The sequence below is a fragment of the Peromyscus leucopus genome, chromosome 2 (assembly GCF_004664715.2).
Source record: "Peromyscus leucopus breed LL Stock chromosome 2, UCI_PerLeu_2.1, whole genome shotgun sequence".
NCBI lineage: Eukaryota > Metazoa > Chordata > Mammalia > Rodentia > Cricetidae > Peromyscus > Peromyscus leucopus.
In genome coordinates this window covers 53,169,588-53,193,936 of record NC_051064.1, presented here as the reverse complement: position 1 = coordinate 53,193,936, position 24,349 = coordinate 53,169,588, and the positions used below count along the sequence as shown (strand labels likewise).

Here is a 24,349-nt window from a genome sequence, read left to right as displayed (position 1 = left end):
ACTTCACCAATGAATGACTAGAGTCTAGTCACAATCCAGTCACATTATGAACTCAGATTAATCTTCTAGTGAAGTAGCTCAGATTATCCTTCTCTTTTGCATATTCTTTACTTTATCCTCGTTTCTGCTAATTCCTTTATGGCGATGTCCCAAGACCCCTACCATGTAGTCTAAGTCACTATTCTAGTATTGTATCACTCTTCCGCTTACGGAGTCCTTCCTGAGTTTAGTCATACGGGATGTTCACTGTTGCTAACCATAACTAAACAGCGAATTCCTTGTGCTGTCTTTCTTTGACCTTTGCTTATGCTTCTCTGACATTATCTTCCTTCCTCCTTCCATCTCCACCTCTCACACCACCCCATCCAGTCTCAGTAGCCTTTTTCATAATAGCTTTCCCAAGGAGAAGAAATGTTTTCCCATTGAGTTATTCCCTCCCTCTTCCACTGGGCAAGAATTTAATAGAAGGAACTTGAAGAAAGTCATATACAGAAACTCTGCTTTCTGTTCAGTTTTTCTAAAACTGCTCAAAAAGTTATTATTAAAATAAAAATAGGGCTTGGAATACAGCTATGTTGGTAGAGGGCTTGCTCGGCATGAATGAAACCCTGGGTGTAATCCACGGCACCCGTAAACTAGGCAGGGTGGTACCTTCATGTAATTCAAGCACTTCGGAAATAGAAGCAGCAGAGTCAGAAGTTCAAGTCAGCTTGGGACACATAAGACCCTGTCTCAAATAGTAATAACAATAATCAGTCAGATCCATTAAAACAAAAATTGTGACTTGCCTATAGCTAAATACTTAAGAACTCCAGTTCAGAGTATCGGGAGACGCTGAAGACGGGGCAAGTGCAACTAACTGTGAGGATGCCTGTTTCTTTATCTCACCCACACTTTCTCTTAAAGTTCTGCTGCAGGGAGGTCACGTGTGTATCTGTGTAGATCAGCACCTTCGGGAGCCGGGTAGAATGATGTCTTTATCTTTGGGCTGCTGCACACTCCTGTTACTTTCACCATGTACTTCCACCAGATAACAGTGAATGTTTGGAGAACTACAAGTTAAGCTATGGAACCTACAGAATGAAAATTGATCCCTAGACTTCACACAAATTTTCATATAGATTGACCTTGCCTAGTCTGTAGAATTCATTTCCTCTCCCAGAGCCAAGAGGATTGGCTCACTCTTACCTTCATCACTTCACTTCCCTTAGGAGAGAACAGAAGTTGTCCACTTTAGCTGTTACACTGTGGGAACATGTGAGGAGAGGTGGACAGCAAAGACCGTCATTAACAGTTACTGGTTATTCGTTTTTCTGAGTTTGTCAGTCAGTTACCATTGCTTAGAAATGTGTTTGGTTTTTCCTATGTTTTAGTAGACTAGTGGTGGTGAAAATACAATGTGTTTCTATAAAAATCAAGTTTATTTTTCAGCATGTTTTTTATTTTGATGAAGTCTTTGGTGAGGCATGCACCAATCGAGATGTCTACCTGAAGACTGCTCACCCACTCATTCAGCATATTTTCAATGGGTGAGATAGATTGATTCCTTCTCTTACTTTTAGTTTTTTGTTCTCCGTAAGCTGTGTTCCTTTACTAATACATGGGTGCTTTTCTAGTTCTTTTCAATGAAATATGAATTTACGTTGTAACCTAGATTTACCAAATATTTCCTTTTACACTGGAGACGGTGTTTCTCTGTTTCCTAGGGAAGTAAAAGCTCTCAATAGTTTGATTTTGTCAGTATCTTCATAATAAAACATGGAAGTGGTTGTAATTAGCTTGAACTTTGGAATCTCTAAGCACTTGGGAAGATAAGGTGGGAAAATGGACGCAAGTTCAAGGTCAGCCTGGTCTACACGTGAGCTCCAAGAGCTCTAGGCCAGCCTGGATTACAGTGATCGCTGTCCCCAAACAACAAACACAAAACACAGAATGCAAAAGGAAGGAAAGAGTCTTTAGGACACATCTAAACAGCTTAGGAAGAATAGAAGCTTGGTGTTTGTTGCCGTGTGTGTGTGTGTGTGTGTGTGTGTGTGTGTGTGTGTGTGTGTGTGTGTGTCTCGGTGCTGGGAACCAAACTCATGGCCTCCTACGTGCAAGGCAAGCACTCTATCAACTTAGCTGTATCTCTAGCTCAAGTGGTGTTCGAAGTCCTTATCTCCTTATAGTCAGTAGTTGCCATACACACACACACACACATAAAATCAGTTCTGTAAAATATTTCCTTTAAGAAAACAGATCTTGGTTTGAGGATGTTTTTACTTTTGTTTTCATAATATAAGCCTTCTTAAAGAATTTCATGCTAAATTCTTCAAGGATTCTGTTTCTTCCTGACTTGTCATTAAATGTCTCTATGTAAATTATCACTTCTTTAAATATTTGTAAGTAATTCTAATTATTCTCCCCCCAGAGGCAATGCCACATGCTTTGCATATGGACAAACAGGTGCTGGGAAAACCTATACCATGATAGGAACTCACCAAAACCCAGGACTGTATGCTCTGGCCGCCAAAGATATCTTCAGGCAGCTGGAAGTATCCCAGTCAAGAAGGAACCTCTTTGTGTGGATCAGCTTCTATGAAATCTACTGTGGACAACTTTATGACCTCCTAAATAGAAGAAAACGGTACAAATAGGAGTGAGAAGCTGTTGATCTGTGTCTGTACAGCATGTTTGAGCCAGGGCTCCACAGAATCGCTCTGATCACATGACTTGAATGAGAATCGTTTTTGTGAAATGGCAGTCTCTTGCATGGGATGTTCTGTCTTCCCCTCCCTTCCTTTTTTCTGTTTGGAGACTGACTGTGTAGTCCTGTCTGGCATAAAACTTGCTGTTTGGCCTGGGCAGCCTTGAACTTGTGATCATCCTGACTCAGCTTCCTGAGTAATAAAATTAAAGACTTTTGCCACTATGCCCAGCTTGAATACATATTTTTGAAACTGTTAACTCAGCTAGAGAAAAATGTAAATTAGCCATCCATTAATACCCTCTCGGCGCTGGAGATTGAACCCAGCACCTTACACACATTTGCAGGCATTCTGCCACAGGGCGACAGCTTCAGTTCCCGTTACTGGTTTTTAATAACAATAGCTTAGTATCTACCAAGACTCCTCCCCTTTTTACTATGAAAAAGATTATAATTTCAGAAAAGTCAGGAAATCAACATGTATTTTATTTAAATATTTTCCCTTTAAATAATGTTAGTGTAAACTTAATGATAGTTTTTATGAAATTGGCAAAAAAATGTCTTTTCTTCACATTCAACTTTTTTTAGATTTATTTTTATTTTATGTATGTGGGTGTTTAGCCTGTCTGTATTTCTTTGTACTATATGCATGTTTGGTGCCTATGGAGGTCAGAAGAGGGCATCAGAATCCCTGCAACTGCAGTTACAGACAGCTAGCTACTGTGTGAGTGCTGGAAATGAGCCTGAGCCATCAGGAAAGGCAGCCAGTGCTCTTAAATTGCATTGTAATTTCTTTGTTTTGTGGGCATATGTGTGTGTGTGTGTCTGTAGGTGTGCATATGCCATGATGGGGATGTGGAGGTCAAAGAATAACTTTAGGAGTCATTTCTCTCTACGATGTGGTCTAAGGTCTAAGTGGTTCTCAACCCCCCAATGCTGTGACCCTTTAATACAGTTCCTCATGTTGTGGTGACCCCCAACTATAAAATTATTTTTGTTGCTACTTCGTAACTGTAATGTTGCTATTGTTATGAACTGCAGTGTAAACATTCATGTTTTCTGATGGTTTTAGGTGGCCCCTGTGAAAGGTGATTTCACCCTCCTCGCACAGGTTGAGAACCACTGGTTTAATGGTGGAACTCAGATTGTCAGGCTGGTGGCAGGAGCTGTCCCGCTGTCCCGCTGTCCCGCCTGCAGCAGCTCTCTGCTCTGATAACATAAAGTAATCTAGGAGTGTGTCGGTATGCCTGGTACATGTGTCTCTAGAGTAGTTTTGTTTAGATGGGAACGTGCGACTTGACCTGAACATCAGGCAGCAAAGTTGGAGCGAGGAAAGGTGAGAGGGAGGTCGAAGGGAAAGCAGGATTGTCATGACAGAATCAACTAAAGCTGACACATGGGGAGGAGGGAGTGGAAGTTAAGGGGGTGGAAGGCTGGGGAAACTTACCAGCACCACAGCAAAGGTATGCAAGCCTCTGTGGAGATGTCCGCTGTGACATCCGAGTCCATGTGCTGCAGGCAAGCAGTGGAATAGGGTTCCGGAGGGAGAGCAGCCTGGGAAGGCTCCAGCAGGGAGGGCTCCGGTATTGGGCGGCATAACTGAAGAAGCCGGCAGGTGTGCTTAGACAGACTTGCACTGTCGACCATCCCAACGAATAGGTGTGCCCGTGTGCCACCTGAGAGAAACCACAAAGTGTTCAGGCTTCATCTCTGAAACCTAACTGTCAGAGGAAGGCGGTGCCGCCCATGAGTACTTGGGCGGGAGTACTTTTCTCACTCGCCATCTTTGTGATGGTGTTTAAGCCACCAGTTAGCTCCATTGTGGCTTTTCTCTCAACCCCAGGCACCCTCCTTCCAAGCCCTTTCCAAGTTGAGGATGTAGCTGTGTGGTAGAACATTTAACCTACTGTGTGTAAGGTCCTAAATTCAAACCTCAGTATACAAAAAAGAAAGAAAAAGAGAAAAATGTTCCAGGCATGGTAGCATGGACCTGTATGCCAGCACTCATCAGGCTGAGATAAGAGGATTACAGTTTCAAAGCCATCCTGGACTACACAGTGAGACTGCCTCATCTCCTAATCCCCAAAAGCTCTCTGTGGTCATAATGCCTACTACTTTTCAGTAAAAAAGTCACTGTTGTACATGTAGTCCTGTGTGTGTGTGTGTGTGTGTGTGTGTGTGTGTGTGTGCGTGTGTGTGCGCGCGCGCGCGCGCGCTTATAAAGAGACAGGATATCTGGCTGTTTCAGAATGTAATTCTTTAATGAATTATCTAAATTACCACCCTATATATTTGTATTTTTTCACAAGTTAAAGGCCAGCTTGAATTATATAGTAAGACCCTGTCTCAAACAAAATAAAAATATGTTATAAGGACTCCTTCTGTTACAAATTAAAAAAACAAAACCCCACACCTACTGTATTTGGGGAGATCATTGGCTCAGACAACTTGGAAGGCAGGAAGGCTTCAGGGATATTCTGCTCCATTGCTCAGGGATAAACGTGGTTACTTTGCATCTCTCTGCTCTACCTGTTACCTTCATCCTGAAGCTAGTTCGTACATACAGAATGACTGCTGCTGCTTCCAGGACCACGTGTTTTCTCCTCAAGGGAGAAGAGAGCAGCTAACAAGCAGAGACCAGAGCTGTACTTTGATGAGACAGCAAAGATCCTATACCCACCATTGCACTGGTTACTAGCCAGAACTATGCCATCCATGCTTTGGAATATGTATGAGCTTTGTGCTCATTCTTTTGATTTTAATCAAAGATCCTGATTTACCACAAGGAAGGACCACCACGGTAGTCTGAAGCTGATATTAGGAGGGAGGGCTGGGGAGGGGAAGCTTAGCCATCCCATCCAAATGGCAAAACCACTGTGTAATGGGAGACTCGGAGAATGTGCAGGGAAAGCAAGACAATCCAGTGTCATACCAACCACGGTTTTTCATCCCCAGGCTCTTTGCAAGAGAAGATAGCAAGCATGTGGTGCAGATAGCTGGTCTCCGAGAGCTGCAAGTGGACAGTGTGGAGCTGCTCCTCCAGGTAATGCATTCCTCCCCTTACCCCCCTCAGCAGCCTCAGCCCAGGGAAAGACTTCATTTTGCTTCCTAGCAAGTGTGATGGCGCAGATGAAGGTGGAGGGCAGTGACACCACTCACACTTGTGAAATGTGAGCCACCTTTTGAAGCTAGCGTATTTCTCCGTGGGGCCCTAGAGTAGGAGGCAGGGCATGGGGCAGAACAGATGCGTGGCAAAGATGCTCTTGGGGCCAGTTTCAAAGGCTGCGATTGTATTTTCTGGGCAGTGAGCTCAGGAGAAAGCTGCTAGAGGCAAGTGTTCTTATTTTAAATAAAATATTAATAAGCAATACTTTTACATGCTCTCAAAATCCAAAGAATTGGAAAATACCCTTTCCATTCCCTTTTCCCGGGGCAACTAATTTTATTAGTTTTTGTGTATCCTTCCAAAGGAATTTTGAAGTTTGCTTCTTTATTAAAAGTTATCTGTTTGTTATAGCAAATATAGTATTTGTTCGATGTTAAATCTAAACATTGCAGAAATATATAAAATAGTAGAAAATAAGAGCTCATTTACTATCCTTAGCACGCATACACACTGTCTATGATATTCACTATTAATTGGTTGTTGTTTTTTCTTGTTCAGAGGTCATTTATTGATTTATGTACTAATATATTTCTAGTGAACCTCCTTTTAATGGTCCTCAAGCCTGGCTTTCTTGGGGGAGCAGATGCTGGGGATCAAAAAGAGCCTTATACATACTAAGCAAGTACAGTGCCACTGAGCTCTGCGCTATCCTGGCTCAACTCCAGCTTTACATTAGATCATTCAAGGGCCCTTTTCTTCACTTAAAAAATAGCTTAACTTTTTCTTTTTAAATAAGGTCTTCTATAGCTCAGGCTGGCTTCCAACTTAATGTGTAACTAGGGATGACCTTCAGTGTATGATCCTCGGGTCTCTAGCTCTCCAGTAAAGTGATTGCAGGTGTGAGACACCAGCTAGTTCTTTGTTTTGTTTGTTTTGAGACAGAGTCTTTATGTAGCCTTGGCTGTCCTGGACTTTATGTAGACCTTGCTTGTCTCGAACTCACAGATACCCACCTGCCTCTATCTGCCAAGTGCTGGGATTAAGTGTGTGTACCACCACACCCTACTGTCATTATGTTTTAATGTTAATTAAATGTAATTAAGTTAGAACACTTAACTATCTAACAAATATTTGGCTGGAGGTTTTTTTCCCAAATATCATGTGATTTAATCACCATAAAGTAAGATATGTATTATTATAGCTCCTCTTCCAGATGAGCAAACTAAAGGTAAAATTGGAAGCTGGTCATCAGTGAGCCAAGGGCTGGAAGAGCCAGCTTCCAGGCCAGATTTATCAACTCTGCAGCAGCATCCTTTTCACCTTTTTACTATTTATTGTGGAATATTAGGGACCAGTTTTTCTTAAAGTTAAAAAAAATCAATTAATACATTTATGGCAGTATCTTCTGGGTTGTTTGCTTAAAATTAAGCACTTACAGGCTGTTTTTAACCACAAATAATAGGGTTTGGGGACGGTTTTGTTACCACTTTTTCAAAACAAAGTATTAAGAATTGCCAGTAATGGTGGAACATGCCTATAAATCTAACACTTGGGAAGCTGAGACAGGAGGATCATAAACCAGGCCAATCTGGGCAATACAGTGAGACAAGAAGGGGGGGGAGCGGCGCGGCACGCGGGAGGGAGGACTTGGTGGTATGGGGCTGGAGAGATGGTTCAGCAGATGAGAGCACTCACTCGCTGCCCTTGTGGAAGGACCCGTGTTGGACAGTTCACACACTTGTAACTCCAGTTCCTGGTGGGTCCAATACCTCTGTTCTCCAGTGCACATACCCACACACGGAGAAACATAAGTCAAAATAAAAATAAGTCTTAAATATTGAGTGAAATGGTAAGGTAACTATGATTAGTAACACCTTAGTTTCTGAGTTTGTTTTTCCAGCCCTTGCTTATCTCGGAGGGTTGAGTACACATTTGTGTGTAATCATGCCTCTGTGTCTGGGGATCTGGCTACTGTAGCAGATCACCTAAGAGCCTTTTCTACTGACTCCAGAGGCAGGCACAGGACAGAAGAGGCTGGGGCTCTGAACATTCTCAAGCTGTCCAGAATGCCCTCTGCAGTGGAGTCTGAAGGAAAAGGTTTCTCACACATGGATTCTCTGTGGTCTTGGCCTACTTTCCCAGCCATGCTTCATTGTTAGGAGCCTGAGGTGACTCTAGTCCTTGGGACTCTAAACGGGAATGGAGCAAACACTAGGGAAACCCTTTTCCTTAACGTGGGCCACAGCTGTGCTGCTCCCCTGCAGTGCTGGGGGTCAAACCCAGGGCCACACACACACTAGCAGGCACTCTGCCGCTGAGCTCACCACGGTCCCACAGCTGTGCTTACAGGACAGTCTGTGTCAAGTGAGCCTCTCTTGGAAAAGTGGATAGCATTTTCTTATCCTAAAGGATTGTTCCTTTAAAAAGCATGAAAGTCTTGTTTGTTAGCTGTCATCGTTTATTGCCATTGATCCCCCAAGTTTATAACTACAGTCAGGAAGACATCAGAGATCCAGGCGGAAAGTTAATATCCATTGTGGGTACCTGACACAGTTCCTCTCATCAACATTTATTGACTTGAACCCACAGCATTGCTTACTTCAATGTCACACCTCCACCCTCTCGGATGTCAGTGTTCGTGACCACTCAGGTATCACCCATGTGCTTGTTAAAGTGTCCTCTTCAAGTGTTAGCCTCAGATAACCCTCAGGCTCACTCCAGCATGGCCACCTGATACTGCCTGCACAACTGGCAGCTTCATCTTTCCAACAGGACTCTGCTGTCTTCTAGAACTTTGTCCTTCCCGGTCTGTCCGACCACCTGAGCTCGGCAGTACAGACTCCAGGCCTGCTCTGCCTCTGTGAACAACTAATTACCCATATTTGGATTCAAGATTTTTTATTATTATTGTTCTTTAAAAAACTTTGTTTAGGGGAGCTGGAGAGATGGCTCAGAGGTTAAGAGTACTGGCTGTTCTTCCAGAGGTCCTGAGTTCAGTTCCCAGCAACCACATGGTGGCTCACAACCATCCATAATGAGATCTGGTGCCCTATTCTGGCCTGCAGGCACACATGCAGACAGAACACTGTTTATAACAAATAAATCTTTAAAAAAAAAAAAAAAAAGAAAAAAATTGTTTAGATTTATTTATTTATGTGTAGTGTTTTACCTGCGTGTATATATGTCTTATGGGAACTGAGACTGGATCCTATACAAGAGGAACAAGTACTCTTATCTGCTGAGCCATCTCGCCAGCTCCTCAAGGTTTTGTTTGTTTTTTTAATTAAAATTTTTTGGTCAGTCGATTAGAGATTTCTTGACTTAAATAATTACAATAGGTTTTTATATTTTTTAAGGTTTGTTTTGGGGGCTGGAGAGATGGCTCAGTGGTTAAGAGCACTGACTGCTCTTCCTGAGGACCTGGGTTCAATTCACAGCACCCACATGGCAGCTCACAACTGTCTGTAACTCTAGTTCCAGGGGATCTGACAGCCTCACACAGACACACAGGCAGGAGAAACACTAGGTATCAGATACCCTGGAACTACAACTACATAGGAGTGTGAGCCCCACCCCACCCCTGGTGTAAAAGCTGGGACCCGAACCCAGCTCTCTTCAAGAGCAGCAAACATTCTGAGCCACCGAGCCATCCGTAGCCCGATAGCTACTTTATCTAATCACAGGCTTTTATTCCCAAGACTTCAGGTGCCTGCTCATACTTTTATCATTGCTTTGTCAGTAAAAGTTCATACAAGAAGATGCCCCGTTAGGTGGATCTCAGTTGTGTGTGGAAGGCAGAGACTGTACCTAGTACCACTGCTTCTCAGATCAAGGATGACATGCACACTACTAACCACTCAAGTGTTTGTGCTGCTTTGGCATTTGTGCAGGAAAGCTCAATGGTTAAAGTCTTGTGGACAGATAAAGCTGGGGCTCTGGCTTTCCTTCTTCACATTCCCACTCCCCCTTCTTTCCTTCTTTTCTTTTTTGATGTGGGCTAAGGAACCTGTGACATCCCCAATAATTTATAAGCTGTATTTCCCATGAAATTCTGATGAAGACAACCCTTTGTTTTAGAAACATATATAGATGTCAGTTCTTTCTGTCTTTGTAAAATTACTTTGTGAATTTATCATGTCCTGGTCATGGTACTGTGTGCTCTATGTATACATCGTATACATTTTAGTTTGCATAACTTGATTTTAAACAATGATTTGCTATATAGCCTTGGCTAACCTAGCATTCAATGTGTTGACCAAGTTGTTCTTACTTTTTGGCAATCCTCTTACCTCTGCCTCTTGAGTGCTGGGATTAGAGGCATAGACACATGTCTGGTGCCACTCCCTCGCCAGTATTGGAGATTGAACCTAGGATCGTGTGCATGCTGAGCAGGTATTCTACAACCTTCATGTAGTCTTTTAAGTTTTCTAGCAAGCCAAGTGTGGTAGTACGTGCCTGTAATGCTAGTACTTGGGAGGCTGAGTCGGAAGGAAAGTAAGTTTGGAGTTAGCCTGGGCAAGTGCTAGACTACCCTGGGCTACAACAGCAAGACCTTGTTTAGAACAAACAGTGATAATAAAAACAGATAATCAAGTGTAGGGGAACATGCCTTTAATCGCAGCACTGAGGCAGAGGCAGGCAGATCTTTGTGAGTTCAAGACCAACCTGGTTTACAAAGCAAGTTCCAGGTCAGATAAGGCTACAGGGCAAAGTATGTGAAGAAAGACATTCTGATGGTAATCTCTGGCCCCTGTGCACACTTGCATACATATCACTAATGCACATGCACACACGCACACACACAAGCCTTTAAGAAGAAATAAAAATAGAAAAATACATTTTACCAAACTGTCTTATAAACTGGGTGATTTAAATACTGTCTTAGTTACTCTCCTCATTTCTATGACAAAATACCAAGAAACAGATTAGAAGATTCCTTCAGCTCAGGGTTTCATAGGGTTCAGTTCGTGGTCACTTGCCCCATGAACATGGGCAAAACATGGCAAGGTCTGGCAGAGAGCAGATGTTCATGCCACTGGGGACAGAAACCAGAAGTAGAGACAGGAAGTTGGAATAATAGGCCTAAAGGACACACTCCCAGTGACCTGTTTCTTCCAGCCAGGTCCCACCTCCTGAAGTTTCCATAAGTTCCCCAAATAACTCCATCACCTGGGGACCGAGTGTTCAGATCATGAGCTTATGGGGGACATTTCCTGTTCAAATGATAACATCCCACTCTGGCTCCAGAGGCAGTGGCTGTTTCCTAATATAATTGGTTTTATTCTATATCCAGTAAACCCCCAAATCTTAACAGTTCATTTCAGAACCAAAATTTATTCTCAGAGACTAAAGACAAACTCTTACTTAAGTTCCTATAAAATCAGAAGGACGGGGCTAAAGAAATAGATCAGCCATTAAGAGCCCTGGCTGAGGCCCAGGTTCAGTTCCCAGCAACCACACGGCGGCTCACAACCACCTGTAACTCCATTTCCAGGGGACCTGTCACCCTCTCGGGCCTCCATGGGCACATGTGGTGCACAGACATGCCTACAGGCAAACATTAATCCCAGCACTCGGGAGGCAGAGGCAGGCGGATCTCTATGAATTCAAGGCCAGCCTGGGCTACAGAGTGAGTTCCAGGAAAGGTGCAAAGCTACACAGAGAAACCCTGTCTCGAAAAACTTAAAAAAAAAGAAAAACTGTATTTCCAATACATGATTATTCCAGAATGAGCATGCCCATCCCCAAAGGAAAAGACAAGACAATCAATAGCAAGGAAGACTCAGACCAAAGCAAGTCCCAGACCCAGTAAGGCAAACATTAAGTCCCATAGTCAGTGCCCAGCATCTGGTATACATGATGGCATGGTGCAGCTCCAGCAGTCTGGACCGCTGCTCGTGGCCTTTTTCTTGAGCTGGCTTTGCTCTTTGCCTGCAGTTTTCCTCAGCCAACACCGGGCTTTTTAATACAGGTTTTATGAATCAAACTTAAGCTTGCATGACAGGTACCTTACCAACTGGGTCATCTTCTCAGCCTTGGGTTCTCCCCTGCTCCCCCAAAATAGGGTTCTCTGTGTAGTCCTGGCTGTCCTGGAACTCACTCTGTAGCCCAGGCTGGCCTGAACTCATAGAGCTCCTCCTGCCTCTGCCTCCCAGGTGCTGAGATGAAAGGTGTGCGCCACCACTGCCCAGCCCTTGGTTCTTTTTAATGGTGCTAATCTGTTTAATAACCCCACCTTCCTTGTTCATAGCTTTCAGCTCACTCCTTTTCTAGCCAGAATACATGTTTTTAAAATCCTCTGCTTTTTGCTCCAATCGTTACTATAAATCTACCTGAGAACACTGGTAACTGCTACAGCCAGGACAATATGCTTTCTTGAACTTTCAAGTCAATTTAATCAGTTACCTTTCAATTCAGCCCTCTGCAAAGATTCTGGACATGGACAAAATATAGACAAATTCTTTGCCAGAATGTAACCTGAATGGCTTCTGGTCTTGTTCCAGGAGCGTCCTTGTCTCCATCTTTCCCGCCTGCCTTCCTGTGGGTGTTCTGGTCCCCTGAACTCCCAGCACAGTCCTGCTGTACCATCTCTGTGGACAGCCTTCCAGGACTCCTGACTTCACTCAAATTCATCTCCACAAACCTTGGGTTTTGGTTGTTTGTTTGTTGGTTTTTTTGTTTTTTTGTTTTTGTTTGTTTGCTTGTTTGTTTTTTGAGGCTGGGCCTCACCAGGCTGGCCTTGAACTCAGAGATCTGTCTGCCTCTGCTTTCCAAATGCTGAGATTAAGAGTGAGAGATTCTTTTTGTTTTTTGAGACCGGGCTCAAGTGTATCACGTTGGTTTCTGCCAAGCTTACCATGTGGCCTTGGATAGCCTTAGAATTCCTGACCCTCTTACCTTCCTCCTAAGGACTAGGACTGCAGGTGTGTGCAGTGTTGGGTCAAAACCAAGGTTAGCACTTGCTGGGTAAGCACTCTACCGGCCTTACCAACTGAACTGTATTCCCAGCCCAGAACTTATTTTTAATTAGTTTTAAAAAAAAGAAAAGAAAAGAAATAAAGCCCTTGCCCTACTTGATAAGGTATTTTGAAGCTTGTTGTTGAGTTTGATTCTCTCAGTATTTGGGCATTTAATTTGGAAAACATGACTATGTTCAATATGTACAAGTTAAAATTCTGAGAGTCTTGGGGAGGGGGTGAGCTAGGACTTTCTTATTCTTAATTCATATAAAATGAATGAATTTATCTGGCCCACAGTGTAGTAGAAACCACACAGACTTTTTAGTCAGATATTCTGGATGTGGACTTTGGCTCCACCACGTAAGTTATTTGACCATGAGAAGCAAGCCTTTGAATTTGTTTCTTGACTTTGGCATAGTAATCATAGTTAAGTCACATTAGGTTATTATGAGGATTCTTTCTATCACATAATGATTAAAGTTTTTTTTATTCTTTGTAATCAGTACTTCTCTCGCTATCCAAAATCAGGGTGACATACTGGGATCGTGGCACAAACCTATAATCTCAGTACTTGAGAGGCAGAGTCAGGAAGATAACTAGTTAGTAGCCATCTGCTACATTGTGAGACCCTGTTTAAAATTTTTTAAAATCAGGGTAATATGTTCATATATGATTATATATTTCATTGTTTGGAGGCCTGAGACTTCTCTTCCCCTCCTCCGCTCCTTTGTGGCCAAAAGATCCCAGTTGATCTTGACTCCCAGGCAGAGATAAGGGAGTCCTGGAGTCAAGGGAAGGAACAGGCACATGAAATAGCTCCCTTCCCTGTTCCTGAATGTCAGGTTTGGCCTCCTTCATGCCTGCATCCTGGTAGAGCAGGTGGATGTGATCAGTCATTCTGCAATGTATGTTTCTGTCCTTTGCTCCAGTTACTAAGATAAATGGATGCTCTGAGACCTTGCTCTGGAGCCAAGTTTTGCCCTGGGGATCTTGGTTAGGCTAGATCCATCAAAGATATTAAAAAGAGTGCATAAGATTAAGAAGTAAATTAGCTCTTGAGCCATTGAATGTTCTCCCCCAAGATTAGTATTCCACATTGTTCTCACTGCTGTTGGTATTTACTCTGTGTGATTTAGTGTCTGGGCAGACTTCCACTTGGACATCAAAAACTGCAGGATGCTAACCAAATCACAGGCCTGGGCTCTGCTGCTTGCTTAGGCAGCTTTCCGGAGCCAGAGACTGTTTTCTCCCAGAGGAAGTCATCGTCCTGTGCATGTATTTCCAGGTGATCTTAAAGGGCAGCAAGGAACGCAGCACTGGGGCCACCAGCGTCAATGCAGACTCCTCCCGATCCCACGCTATCATCCAAATTCAGATCAAAGATTCAGCCAAGAGGACATTTGGCAGGTGAGCCGGAACTAGGTGGAGAATTGCATTGTCTGCCTTTCCATATGTGAGTTTGAAATATATATGCTAAACGTGGGACACCCTGCCACTTTGGCTCTTCATTGCAGGGCTATAGAGTAAGTGTTGTTAGCCCTGAAATAAATCATTGTATAAAGTGCCATCAGTTGATTAACCATGAAGCAATGACCTATTGTTGGTCAACCCAAAGTTATTAAAAGGGACATTGATTACTTCTAACGTGAAACACAGTATCAGCAGAGAAACAGCAAGGAATGCATCTCGGAGAGCTTGCAGGCCATAGATGGGGGTGGGGATCCTTTCTTCTTGAAAGAAGATGTAAGACAATTGGATCCGTTCATTGCTTTTCTGGTGCTGTCTTAGCAAACTCTGCCATGCTGATGGATGAGCCTGTCTCCCTCTGAGTAATGAGTCCTTCTCTTCTTTTTCATCCTTTCTTGTTAGAAAACAGCCAATGAAACTTTCTTTTTAATTATCTAAGTAGTCACCTAACTGATTTGCATTATGGTCACTTACCCTTGTGGGGAAATGCTTTATTAATTTTGGTCGTACTTCCTCCCTCACAAATGAGTAGAGCCAATGGAAATGTCTAAGTGAACGGTGCCGCTCCAGCTGACACATCAAGATCTTGTGATGTTTTTGGAAGACTAACAATAATGTCTTTATTTCCTGAGGATGAGCCGTGCTCCATTTCTTCCTGAGGTCACAAAATGTTGCTAATGTGGAAATACACCAAATCCCCAAAGAAGTCGTTCCTGCTATGTATTTTTTCCTAGGATCTCTTTCATTGATTTGGCTGGCAGTGAGAGAGCAGCAGATGCCAGGGACTCAGACAGACAGACAAAGATGGAAGGCGCAGAAATAAACCAGAGTCTTCTGGCTGTGAGTTGTTCAGAATCTAAAAGTCCTTGTTTGTTTTGGTTTGGTTTGGTTTGGTTTTGGTTTTAAGAGATTTTGTCCATAATAGGAAGCCAGTTGGTGGGTGGGTAGAAGCAGCAGGCAGCAGGCATACCCTCACCTAATGCTGATGTCCTGAGCGGGCCTGCAGGTGCAGCAGCCTCTCCACGATGCCCCTTTCCTCATTCCCTACCAGCTAAACAGAGATGGTTCTGCAATTGCTAAATGGCTGAGAAAGCTTTTTCGTGCTCCGAAATTTAAACCATACTTCGAGGATGCAAACATAGACAGTAGTATATCTTTCAGACACATGCCACTCATTTTCAGCAGTTGAACACCTTAACCAGGCCAGGAAGGAGGCTCCACAGGTAAAGATACTTGCTACCTAGCCTGACCTCTGGGGTCTGATCTCTGGGACCCACATGGTGGGAAGACAGCAACTCCTCCAAGCTGTCCTCTGACCTCCACATTATGCACCATGACACACATGCCACCACATACATGTATTCCATGGTTGGATTACTTTATTATTATCATATATATAGTATGTGTATATGGGCACATACATGGCAGGTGTGTGGAGGTCGGAGGACAACTTTTGGGAGTTGGTTTTCTCCTTCCACCATAGGTTCCAGGGATCAAACTCAGGTGGGCAGGCTTGTGTGGCAAGAGCTTTGCTCAGTGAGCCATCTCACCAACTCCTGGTTGGATCCAAGGGAACCCTACTCATCAAGCCATTTTATATATAATATAATATATGTAATATATATAATGCCCCATATACCTCAAAGAAAGGGGCTCTTTTTTTTAATAATTTATTATTTTTATTTCATGTGCATTCATATTTTGCCTGCATTATGACTATGTGAAGGTGTCGGAATTCCTGACTGGAGTTATAGGCAGTTATGAGCTGCCATGTGGGTGCTGGGAATTGAACCCAGGTCCTCTGGAAGAACAGCCAGTGCTCTTTACCACTGAGCCATCTCTCTAGCCCTGGGCTGTTTATTTTTTAAATGTATCCACAATTAACATTGTCATACTTTTAATGTTACCTCTTAAGAAGTATTACAGATCTCTAGCTGCCCCACCACTGTCCTTTCACAGTTGGTCACTGAAGATGGAGACTCTCCCTGCTGCTTTCCCCAGCCTGCCTTGTTTTCTGTGTCAGCACACTCTTTCAGGGGGGTGGGTAATCACTTGCCTGAATGTTTTCCCACATTCTAGACACGGATAACTACATCCCACGTTGATGTTTCAGGTGCTAGTCTGTTCTCTAGATTTCCAAAAGTGGTTAGGATCTGTATATTTGCTGTTCAATATGGCTAGGTTGTTTTGTTTGTTTTTTTTTTAATTTATTTATTTTTTGTGTATGGGTGTTTTGCCTGCATATATGTCTGTGTACCGTGTGTGTCTGGGATAGGCAGAGACCAGAAGAAGGCATCAGATCCTCGAGACTGGAGTTACAGACAGTTGTGAGCCACCATATGGGTAGTGGAAATCAAACCCGCGTCATTGTTACCAAAGAAGCATACACAATATTATCCCTTCTGGAAATTTTCCAATGCTAAAAATAGGAGCTACTGGGTTGATATTTAATAAAGAAGTATATTGCTGAGTCTGGTTGTGTATACCTATAATAACATTCCAGTGCTCTTAACACTGAGCTGAGCCAGCTCTCCAGCTCCCAGTGTAGCTAGTCTTACTTAAGATGTCTAAAGTAAAATACACACAGGGTTTTGAAAATTTGTTATTAAAAAATCATATAGAATATCTCAGTAATATATTTTCGTATTTGCTATATCTAAAAGTAATACTTTGAATATCATAAGTTAAGTAAAATATAATTATCATTTATTCTACCAGCCACTGGTGTACTTTAGTGTTTCTGTATGCCACGACAAGTTTAGTAAGTCCTCTCGCCCTTTCCTTACAGATTTGGGTGCAGGTGCAGGTGGGTTGAAGGAACTGGTCAGTGCCCACGGCCTTTAGCCAACAATGTGTGATTCTGATATCATAAACTATGGTCCCCCCCAGGAAGAGCCCCATCCTCTTTAAAATGAGGTGGTAGGAGCTGTTGAGATGGCCCACGCTTGCCGTAAAAGCCTGACAACGTGTGCTCAATCCGTGGAACCCATGTAAAGGTGAAAGAAAAGAACTGACTCCACGAAGTTGTTCTCTGACCTTCACATGTGCACCATCGTGTGTACAAGCATGTATGTATGTGCACACACATTAATAATAATAGTATTAAAAGAAAAAGAAAGGAGATGGTAGTGTGAAGTCATTGCTCAGTACTTAGGTTTCTACTGCTGTGATAGAAACACCGTGACCAGAAACAACTTGGGGAGGGGATTTATGTCGCCTACCAGTTACAGTCCACTATCGGGAAACCAAGAGAGGAGCTCCTCAGGCAGGAACCTGGAGGCAAGAACCGAAGCAGAGGCCATGGAGGTGCACTGGTTACTGGCTGGCTCCCCGCGGCTTTCTCAAGCTACTTTCTTACACAACCCAGGACCACCTGCCCAGGGGTGGCACTACCCACAGTGCTCTGGGCTCTCCCACATCATTCATAATCAAGAAGATGTCCTACTGAATTGTCGATAGGCCCGTCTGTAGGAGGCGTTCTCTCAGTTGAGACCCCTCTTCCCAGACAGCTGTCGAGTCTAGCTTGGGTCAGACTGACAGAAAAACAAACGAACGGAACAGTAGCATTCTGTCTCGTTTTTCCTTCCCCAGTCAGTTTATATCAAATCTGCACTTGAATTTATTCCTATAGGTGTGCATGTAGGAGCGGGGAGGAAAGTAGCTTAGGCGTGTTCTCTGCTTGAGCACACCAGTAGTTGTGAAGAGGGAAGAAGAGGTGAACCAGGCTGACCACTGCAGAGCCGGGACTCGGGACCCGAGGCTGGCTTCCTGCGTTCATCATCTCACTGTGGATTCAGCTAGTCTAGGACCACAGCCCCTAAGTTTAGGGTCCTTAGCAAGACAGCACAGGATGCTGTTCTCACATTCTTGCTTGGTTTTACCTGTTGGACAGGAAACAGCAGGACATTTGACTTTCTTTTAGGAACATTTCCTGAGTGTGGTCTGTTTGCCTGTCTGCTTTTACAGGATCTTGAGATTTGTTTTAATGTTTTATTTATGTGTGTGCGTGATGTCTGCCACATATGTTTGGTGTCTGAAGAGGCCAGAAGAGGGTGTTAGATCCCCTAGAGCTGGATGGAGTTAACAAGTGGTTGTGAGCTGCCCAGTGTGGGTGCTAGGAACCAAACTTCCTCTGGAAGAATATCCAGCACTCTTCGGTTTTTCGAGACAGTGTTTCTCTGTGTAAGAGCCCTGGCTGACCTAGAACTTGTAGAGCAGGCTGGCCTTGGACTCACAGAGATCTGCCTGCCTCTGCCTCCCGAGTGCTGGATTAAAGGCGCGGGCCACCACCGCCCAGCAAGCAACCAGCACTCTTAACTGCTGACTATGCTTTTATTTAAGAAAGCTTCCTGGCCTGGAGAGATGGCTCAGAGGTTAAGAGCACTGACTGCTCTTCCAGAGGACTGGTGTTCAATTCCCAGCACCCACATGGTAGCTCACAACCATCTATAACTCCAGTCCCAGGGGATCCGATGGCCTTCTTCTGGCCTCTGTGGGCACTAGGCACATGTATGGTGCACCGATAACCGATATAGGCAAAACACTCATATATATATAAATTAAAATAAACTTTAAAAGAGAAAGAAGCTGATGACTGTCCCTCACCTTTTTTTTTTTTTTTTTTTTTTTTTTTTTGTCATATTGATGTGTCGTTTATTCTCCCACTTTACAGCTGAAAGAATGTATTCGAGCACTGGACCAGGAGCACACCCATACACCTTTCAGGCAGAGCAAACTGACTCAGGTAAAGTTAAGCAAAAGCCTTGAGTCTGCTCTGGTTCATTCATTGTTCCTTCCTCCTTTACTTCGTTAATCTAGTCAGTCGCCCACTACTAGCGAGCCATGATGCTAACTAAGCATGGCTAACGATGCTGGGAGGAAAGAGTCTCGGTGTCGTTTTCCTGCAGCGGCCGTCAGTGTACTTGGGCAGAGATGTGTGCAGCGGGGGGCAGTGCAGTCTAAGGTGCCCTGCTCCTCTCACCACCTGCCGCCGTCGTCATCGTCATCATCGTCATCGTCATCATCATCATCATCATCATCACCTCGTTCTGCTCTGTGAAAATCCTCTGTCCGGTTCATAGTTCTCCCGAGCAGAGTCGCTGCAGGAACCATGGGCAGTGTCTCTTACTGGCTTACGCCCAGGCCCATGCTTAGGCCAGCTTCCCATACACCCAGGACCGCCTGCCCTGGATGGTGCAGCTCACGTCCCTGGGGCCCCTCACCTCAGTTAACAAGACAGTCACTCATAGGCCAATCTGATCTGAGAAGTCCCGTCAGGGAGACTCCCTTCTCAGACGACTCGGCCGTGTCAGGTTGACAAAGCTGACCAGGATGCCACCTTTCCATGTTCTTCCAGTGTAAACAACCTTACTGCAGGGGTGGTGGCCGCTTCCTGAAGTCCAGCTACTCAGGATGCTGAGGCAAGAGGATCAGTTGAGCCCAGGAATTGAAGACCAGCCTGGAAACATAGAAGACTATCTAAAAACATAAAATGCTGCCTACCGTGGTGTGGGTCTGTGCTCCCAGCAACAGAGGCTGAGGCAGAAGGAATGCTTGAGCCCATACACTGGCGATCAGTCTGGGCAACGTAATGAGAGCCTGTCTGTCTACCCCTGACCAACAGAACAAGGGGGAATAGGCTGGGGTGTGGCTCAGCGGTAGCACTTCCTGGTATACAGCAGACCCTAGGTGTGGTCCTCAACACTGGGGAAAATACCTAAATATGTATTATTAGGAGAGTCCTGAGTCTTGAACCTGAGATCCTCCTGCCTTAGTCTTCTGAGCATCTCGGATTACAAGCCCAGCCCTGTTTATTCTGAGTAATAAAATATAAGGCCCTTCTCTTTCTCTTGTCATACAGATGACTGGAGAGCACCAGCAGATGCTAAGTCAGGACTATCTCTATGAGCTGCAGAGGAGCAGCCCAGGGAGGGATTTGCCTAGGAGAGAGAGATGGAAAAGTTGGTATAGTGTCTCGAGCTCCTTTCAACATTAGGTCCTATACACAGTGGGAGATAGATTGGTCTTGAGAGGCCAAGAGGACGAAGACCTTGGATAAGAACCCACAGGAGCCAGAGTTAGAGCTTTCTGCACTGAGTGTAACGTCACTCTTTTCAATTATGTGTGTGTGCATGTGGGAATGTAGTGGAGTGCGTTCAGGGCCTGCAGAGTCTAGGTGTCTGACTCCCTGGAACTGCAATTCCAGATGGTTATTGACCACCTAACATGGCTCCTCGGAACTGAACTTGGATCCCTCGGAAGGGTCCAAACCTCTCTTAACCACTGAGCCATCTTCTCAACCCTGAGTGCTTCTGCTCAAACACGATTTGACCAGAGACCACGATACCATTCCTGGCTCTGACACTGAACTTTCTGTTTTTAAATAAGTTTTCATCCCCAGAAAACGTGTTTCTCTTTTAAAAAAAAGATAATCTCAACAAGTCATATAATATAAAGTAGAGCCAGGCATGGTGGCACATACCTTCAATCCCAAGCACTCAGGAGGTAGAGGCAGACAGATTTCTGTGAATTCCAGGCCAGCCTAGCAGTGAGTTTCAGGCAAGCCAGGGCTACATATTGAGACCTTATCTCCACTTAGGAAAAGAAAATAGTAGAAGATAAAGGTGCCTTAAAATCTAATCAAGTTGACAACTAAGGTTAACTACCTCAGTAGTAACAACACTAGAGGAAACACAGTAAAACAACTATCACAGTAGTGAGGGAAGTTCCCACTTCTGGACTTTTAACCTGGGCAAAGTTTTATCAGACTTTCTTATGTACAAAAATGCTGGATTTTCTTTCTAAAACCATTTTTCCTTATTATATTCCTCTGTGCGTAGGGTTATATATGAGCATGAGTTTGTTGTCCAGTCTTTACCCATGTACACTCAGAGGCCAGAAGACCTCAGGTGTCCAGCTCTGTCACGTTCTTTCTACCTTTTCCCAAGAGATAGGATCTTTTTTTAAACCTGGAACTAGGCTGGTAGCCGTAAGCTCCATCAGCCCCCCCCCACCACACCCATGTCTCAGCAGCGCTGGCTTCTTGCATGAGGGGATCTGAACTCCTGTCCTCGTGCTGGCTCTGACCTGCTGAGCCATCTCCTCAGCCCCATAAATGGTGTGTGCCTTCCAGACATACATTAATTTGTCTACTGGTTTATTGTTTTCCTCTGATTACTGGTGAGTTTGTTGGTTATTTGTCTTCCCCCCCCCCAAACAGGGTTGCTCTGTGTAGTTTTGGTGCCTGTCCCAGAACTCTCTCTGTAGACCAGGCTGGCCTCAAACTCACAGAGATCCTCCTGCCTCTGCCTCCCGAGTGCTGGGATTAAAGACCACCACTGAGCCAGTTATTTGTATTTCTTATTCCTTCTTTCTTTTTTTAAGATTTATTTTTATTCATGTGTATGTCTTGCCTCCGTGTATGTCTGTGGACCATATGTGTGCCTACTGAGACCAGAAGAGGACCTCAGATCCCCTGGAACTGAAGTTATGGATGGTTATGAACCACCATGTGGATGCTGAGAACTGAATCCAAAGCCTCTGCAGGAGCAGCCAGTGCTCTAACTACTGAGCCATCTCTCCAGTCTAATGTATTTCTTCTTTTGTAAAATGTCTTTTGTGAATAGAGCAAGCGATGGCCAGCATCTTCACACATAGGTAATCAATATGCCCTTTGTTCATTGGCCTGTCTCTTGGTTTGACAGGTCCTGAAGGACTCTTTCATTGGCAATGCCAAAACTTGCATGATCGCCAACATCTCACCAAGCCACATGGCCACAGAGCACACACTGAATACCTTGCGCTATGCTGACCGGTAAGTTGGCTATAGGATGTCAGGTTGTACTGGGCGGTGGTGGTGCACGCCTTTAATCCCTGCACTCAGGAGGCAGAGGCAGGCGGATCTCTATGAGCTTGAGGCCAGCATGGTCTACAGAGTGAGTTCCAGGACAGCCAGGGCTACACAGTGAAACCTTGTCTTGAAAAACAAAAAAAGAAAAAAGGAAGTCAGATTGTATGTGTAGGTCGCGTGTGTTTGTGTACATGCCTTCCAGTCATACAGTGATCTGGCACTGAACTCCACAGCCCACTTCTGGAGATACTCTATTAGCATTTTGAAAAATATGACCAGTGAATCCTACTTTTGTGTGTGTGAGGAGAAAGATGCCACATGTCCCTGTTCAGGAATTGATGCCGTTGGTAGCTTCTCAATGTCCACCAGAAATGGAATATTAACTAGTGGGGTAGGCTCAGGCGCTTTTCTTTCTGTTGACCTCTGTGCTGTTTGTAGGGGCATGTAGGTCCAGAAAGGACCAATCTGGACATGTCAAAAAAGATAAAGGCCCAAAGAAGAGGAAGAACTTCCCAAGGACTTGTTAAAAGTTGGTGGCAGAGGTAGCACCTCTTTAAGAAAACTTGCAGGAGCTATTGGGGTTGGGTTGTATAGAAGGCAGAGGATGACTTATGGTAGTCAGTACCCTCAACCATATGGGCTTCAGGGGTCAAATTCAGATCGTCAGGCTTGGCAGCAAGTTCCTTTGCCCACTGAACCATCCTGCTGGTCTTAAAGCTAGCACCCATTAAACTGCTTGGCCAGGCTTCTCTTTGAAGGGACTTTGGTGTCTGCCAGGATCCCTCCCTCCCATCCCTACTTACAGGTAGTCTCTTACAGAAGTAAGAACATGTTATAAAAATGTTTTAGATTATTTTATATTTATAAGTGTTTTGCCTGTGTGCGTGTATTATGTGCACCCCACGTATGCCTGGTGCCAGCAGAAGTCAGAAGGCATCAGATCACCTGAAACTGGAGGTACAGAGGGCTGTGAGCTGCCATGTGGGTTTTGGGAACCAAACCTGGTAGATCCTCTGCAAAAGCAGAAAGTGCTCTTAACCTCTGAGCCATCTATCTCTCCAGCCCCTAGAAGTAAGAACATTTTTGATTGTCATGGCTGGGGAGAGGTGCTGCTGGCATCTAGTGGATAAAAACCACAGATGTTACTAAACATCTCCAATGCACAAAGCCTCTATAATAAAGCATTTTACCCAGGTAGAATGTCAGTAGTGCTAAGTTAGGGGATGCTGGGAATACATGTCCTCTTTCCCTTAGTGGGACTAGCACAATATGCTGCTTTTTTGAGGTTTTGCTTTCTAAACTGCCCAGCAGATTTAGGGGAATTCACCTTCCCAGAGAAGCCGGGCAGGGTGCAGTTTGCAGGACAAAGGAGTCTGTGGGATCATAGGTGAAAAGTAGACATGAATTCCTGAGCTGGCCTATATTCAGGACCTGTCAGGCCCTTCATGAATATAGCATGATTTTGATTCCTAGCTTGTCCCTCACATAGGGCTGGGGTGATTTGCAAACTTGCAGTCATGTCCTATTGTATGCATGCTTGTATTCTCCAAAGACACTGCTCTTTTAGTTCATCTACAGTGGGGTCCACATTAAAGGAGAAGGTGCCTTTTCCTTTTATTCTCTCCTGTACCAGGCTTCTTCTTTGGGGCTACCAACAAGCTCCCAAATCATGATAGGGAGACTTATTATTAGTTATAAATGCTCAGCCTTAGCTTAGGCTTGTTTCTTCCTAGCTCTTATAACTTAACCTGCTTCTCTTCATCTACATTTTACCTCGGGCTCTTTACCGTTTCCCCCTTTCTTTCTGTATGTCTTACTTTCCTTCTGTCTCCTAGCTGGCTGGCTGGCAGCTGCCTGGCTTCTGGCCCTGGGCATGCCCCTCTCTCCCTCATTTTCTTCTCCTTCTCTCCATTTTTTTTTTTTTTTAAAGATCTCATTATAGGTTGGTTGAGTTACTATGTGGTTGCTGGGAATCGAACTCAGGACCTCTGGAAGAGCAGACAGTGCTCTTAACCCCTGAACCATCTCTCCAGCCCTCCTTCTTCTCTTTTGAGCCTAGATTTTTCCTCCTATTTATTTTCTCTGCCTGCCAGCCCCGCCCATCCCTCTCCTGCCTAGCTATTGGCTGTTCAGCTTTTTATTAAACCAATCAGGCGCCTTAGGCAGTCAAGATGAAACAAATGCAACACCATCTTTACATCATTAACAAAGGTAGCATAAACAAATGTCACACACCTTCACATAGTTAAAGTAATATTCCACAGTATAAACAAATGTAATAC

General features: G+C 44.2%; 1 protein-coding gene across 1 annotated transcript in view; it reads left to right on the top strand.

The window, feature by feature from the left end:
- The window catches only part of Kif24 (kinesin family member 24), a 43,668-nt gene that overhangs the window by 10,931 nt on the left and 8,388 nt on the right, over window positions 1-24,349 (top strand). Inside the window, 7 exon segments of the mRNA XM_028884027.2 lie at window positions 1,432-1,529; window positions 2,411-2,626; window positions 5,642-5,729; window positions 14,037-14,158; window positions 14,953-15,058; window positions 18,891-18,962; window positions 21,922-22,031. Coding sequence (XP_028739860.1) covers window positions 1,432-1,529; window positions 2,411-2,626; window positions 5,642-5,729; window positions 14,037-14,158; window positions 14,953-15,058; window positions 18,891-18,962; window positions 21,922-22,031 — 812 coding nt within the window.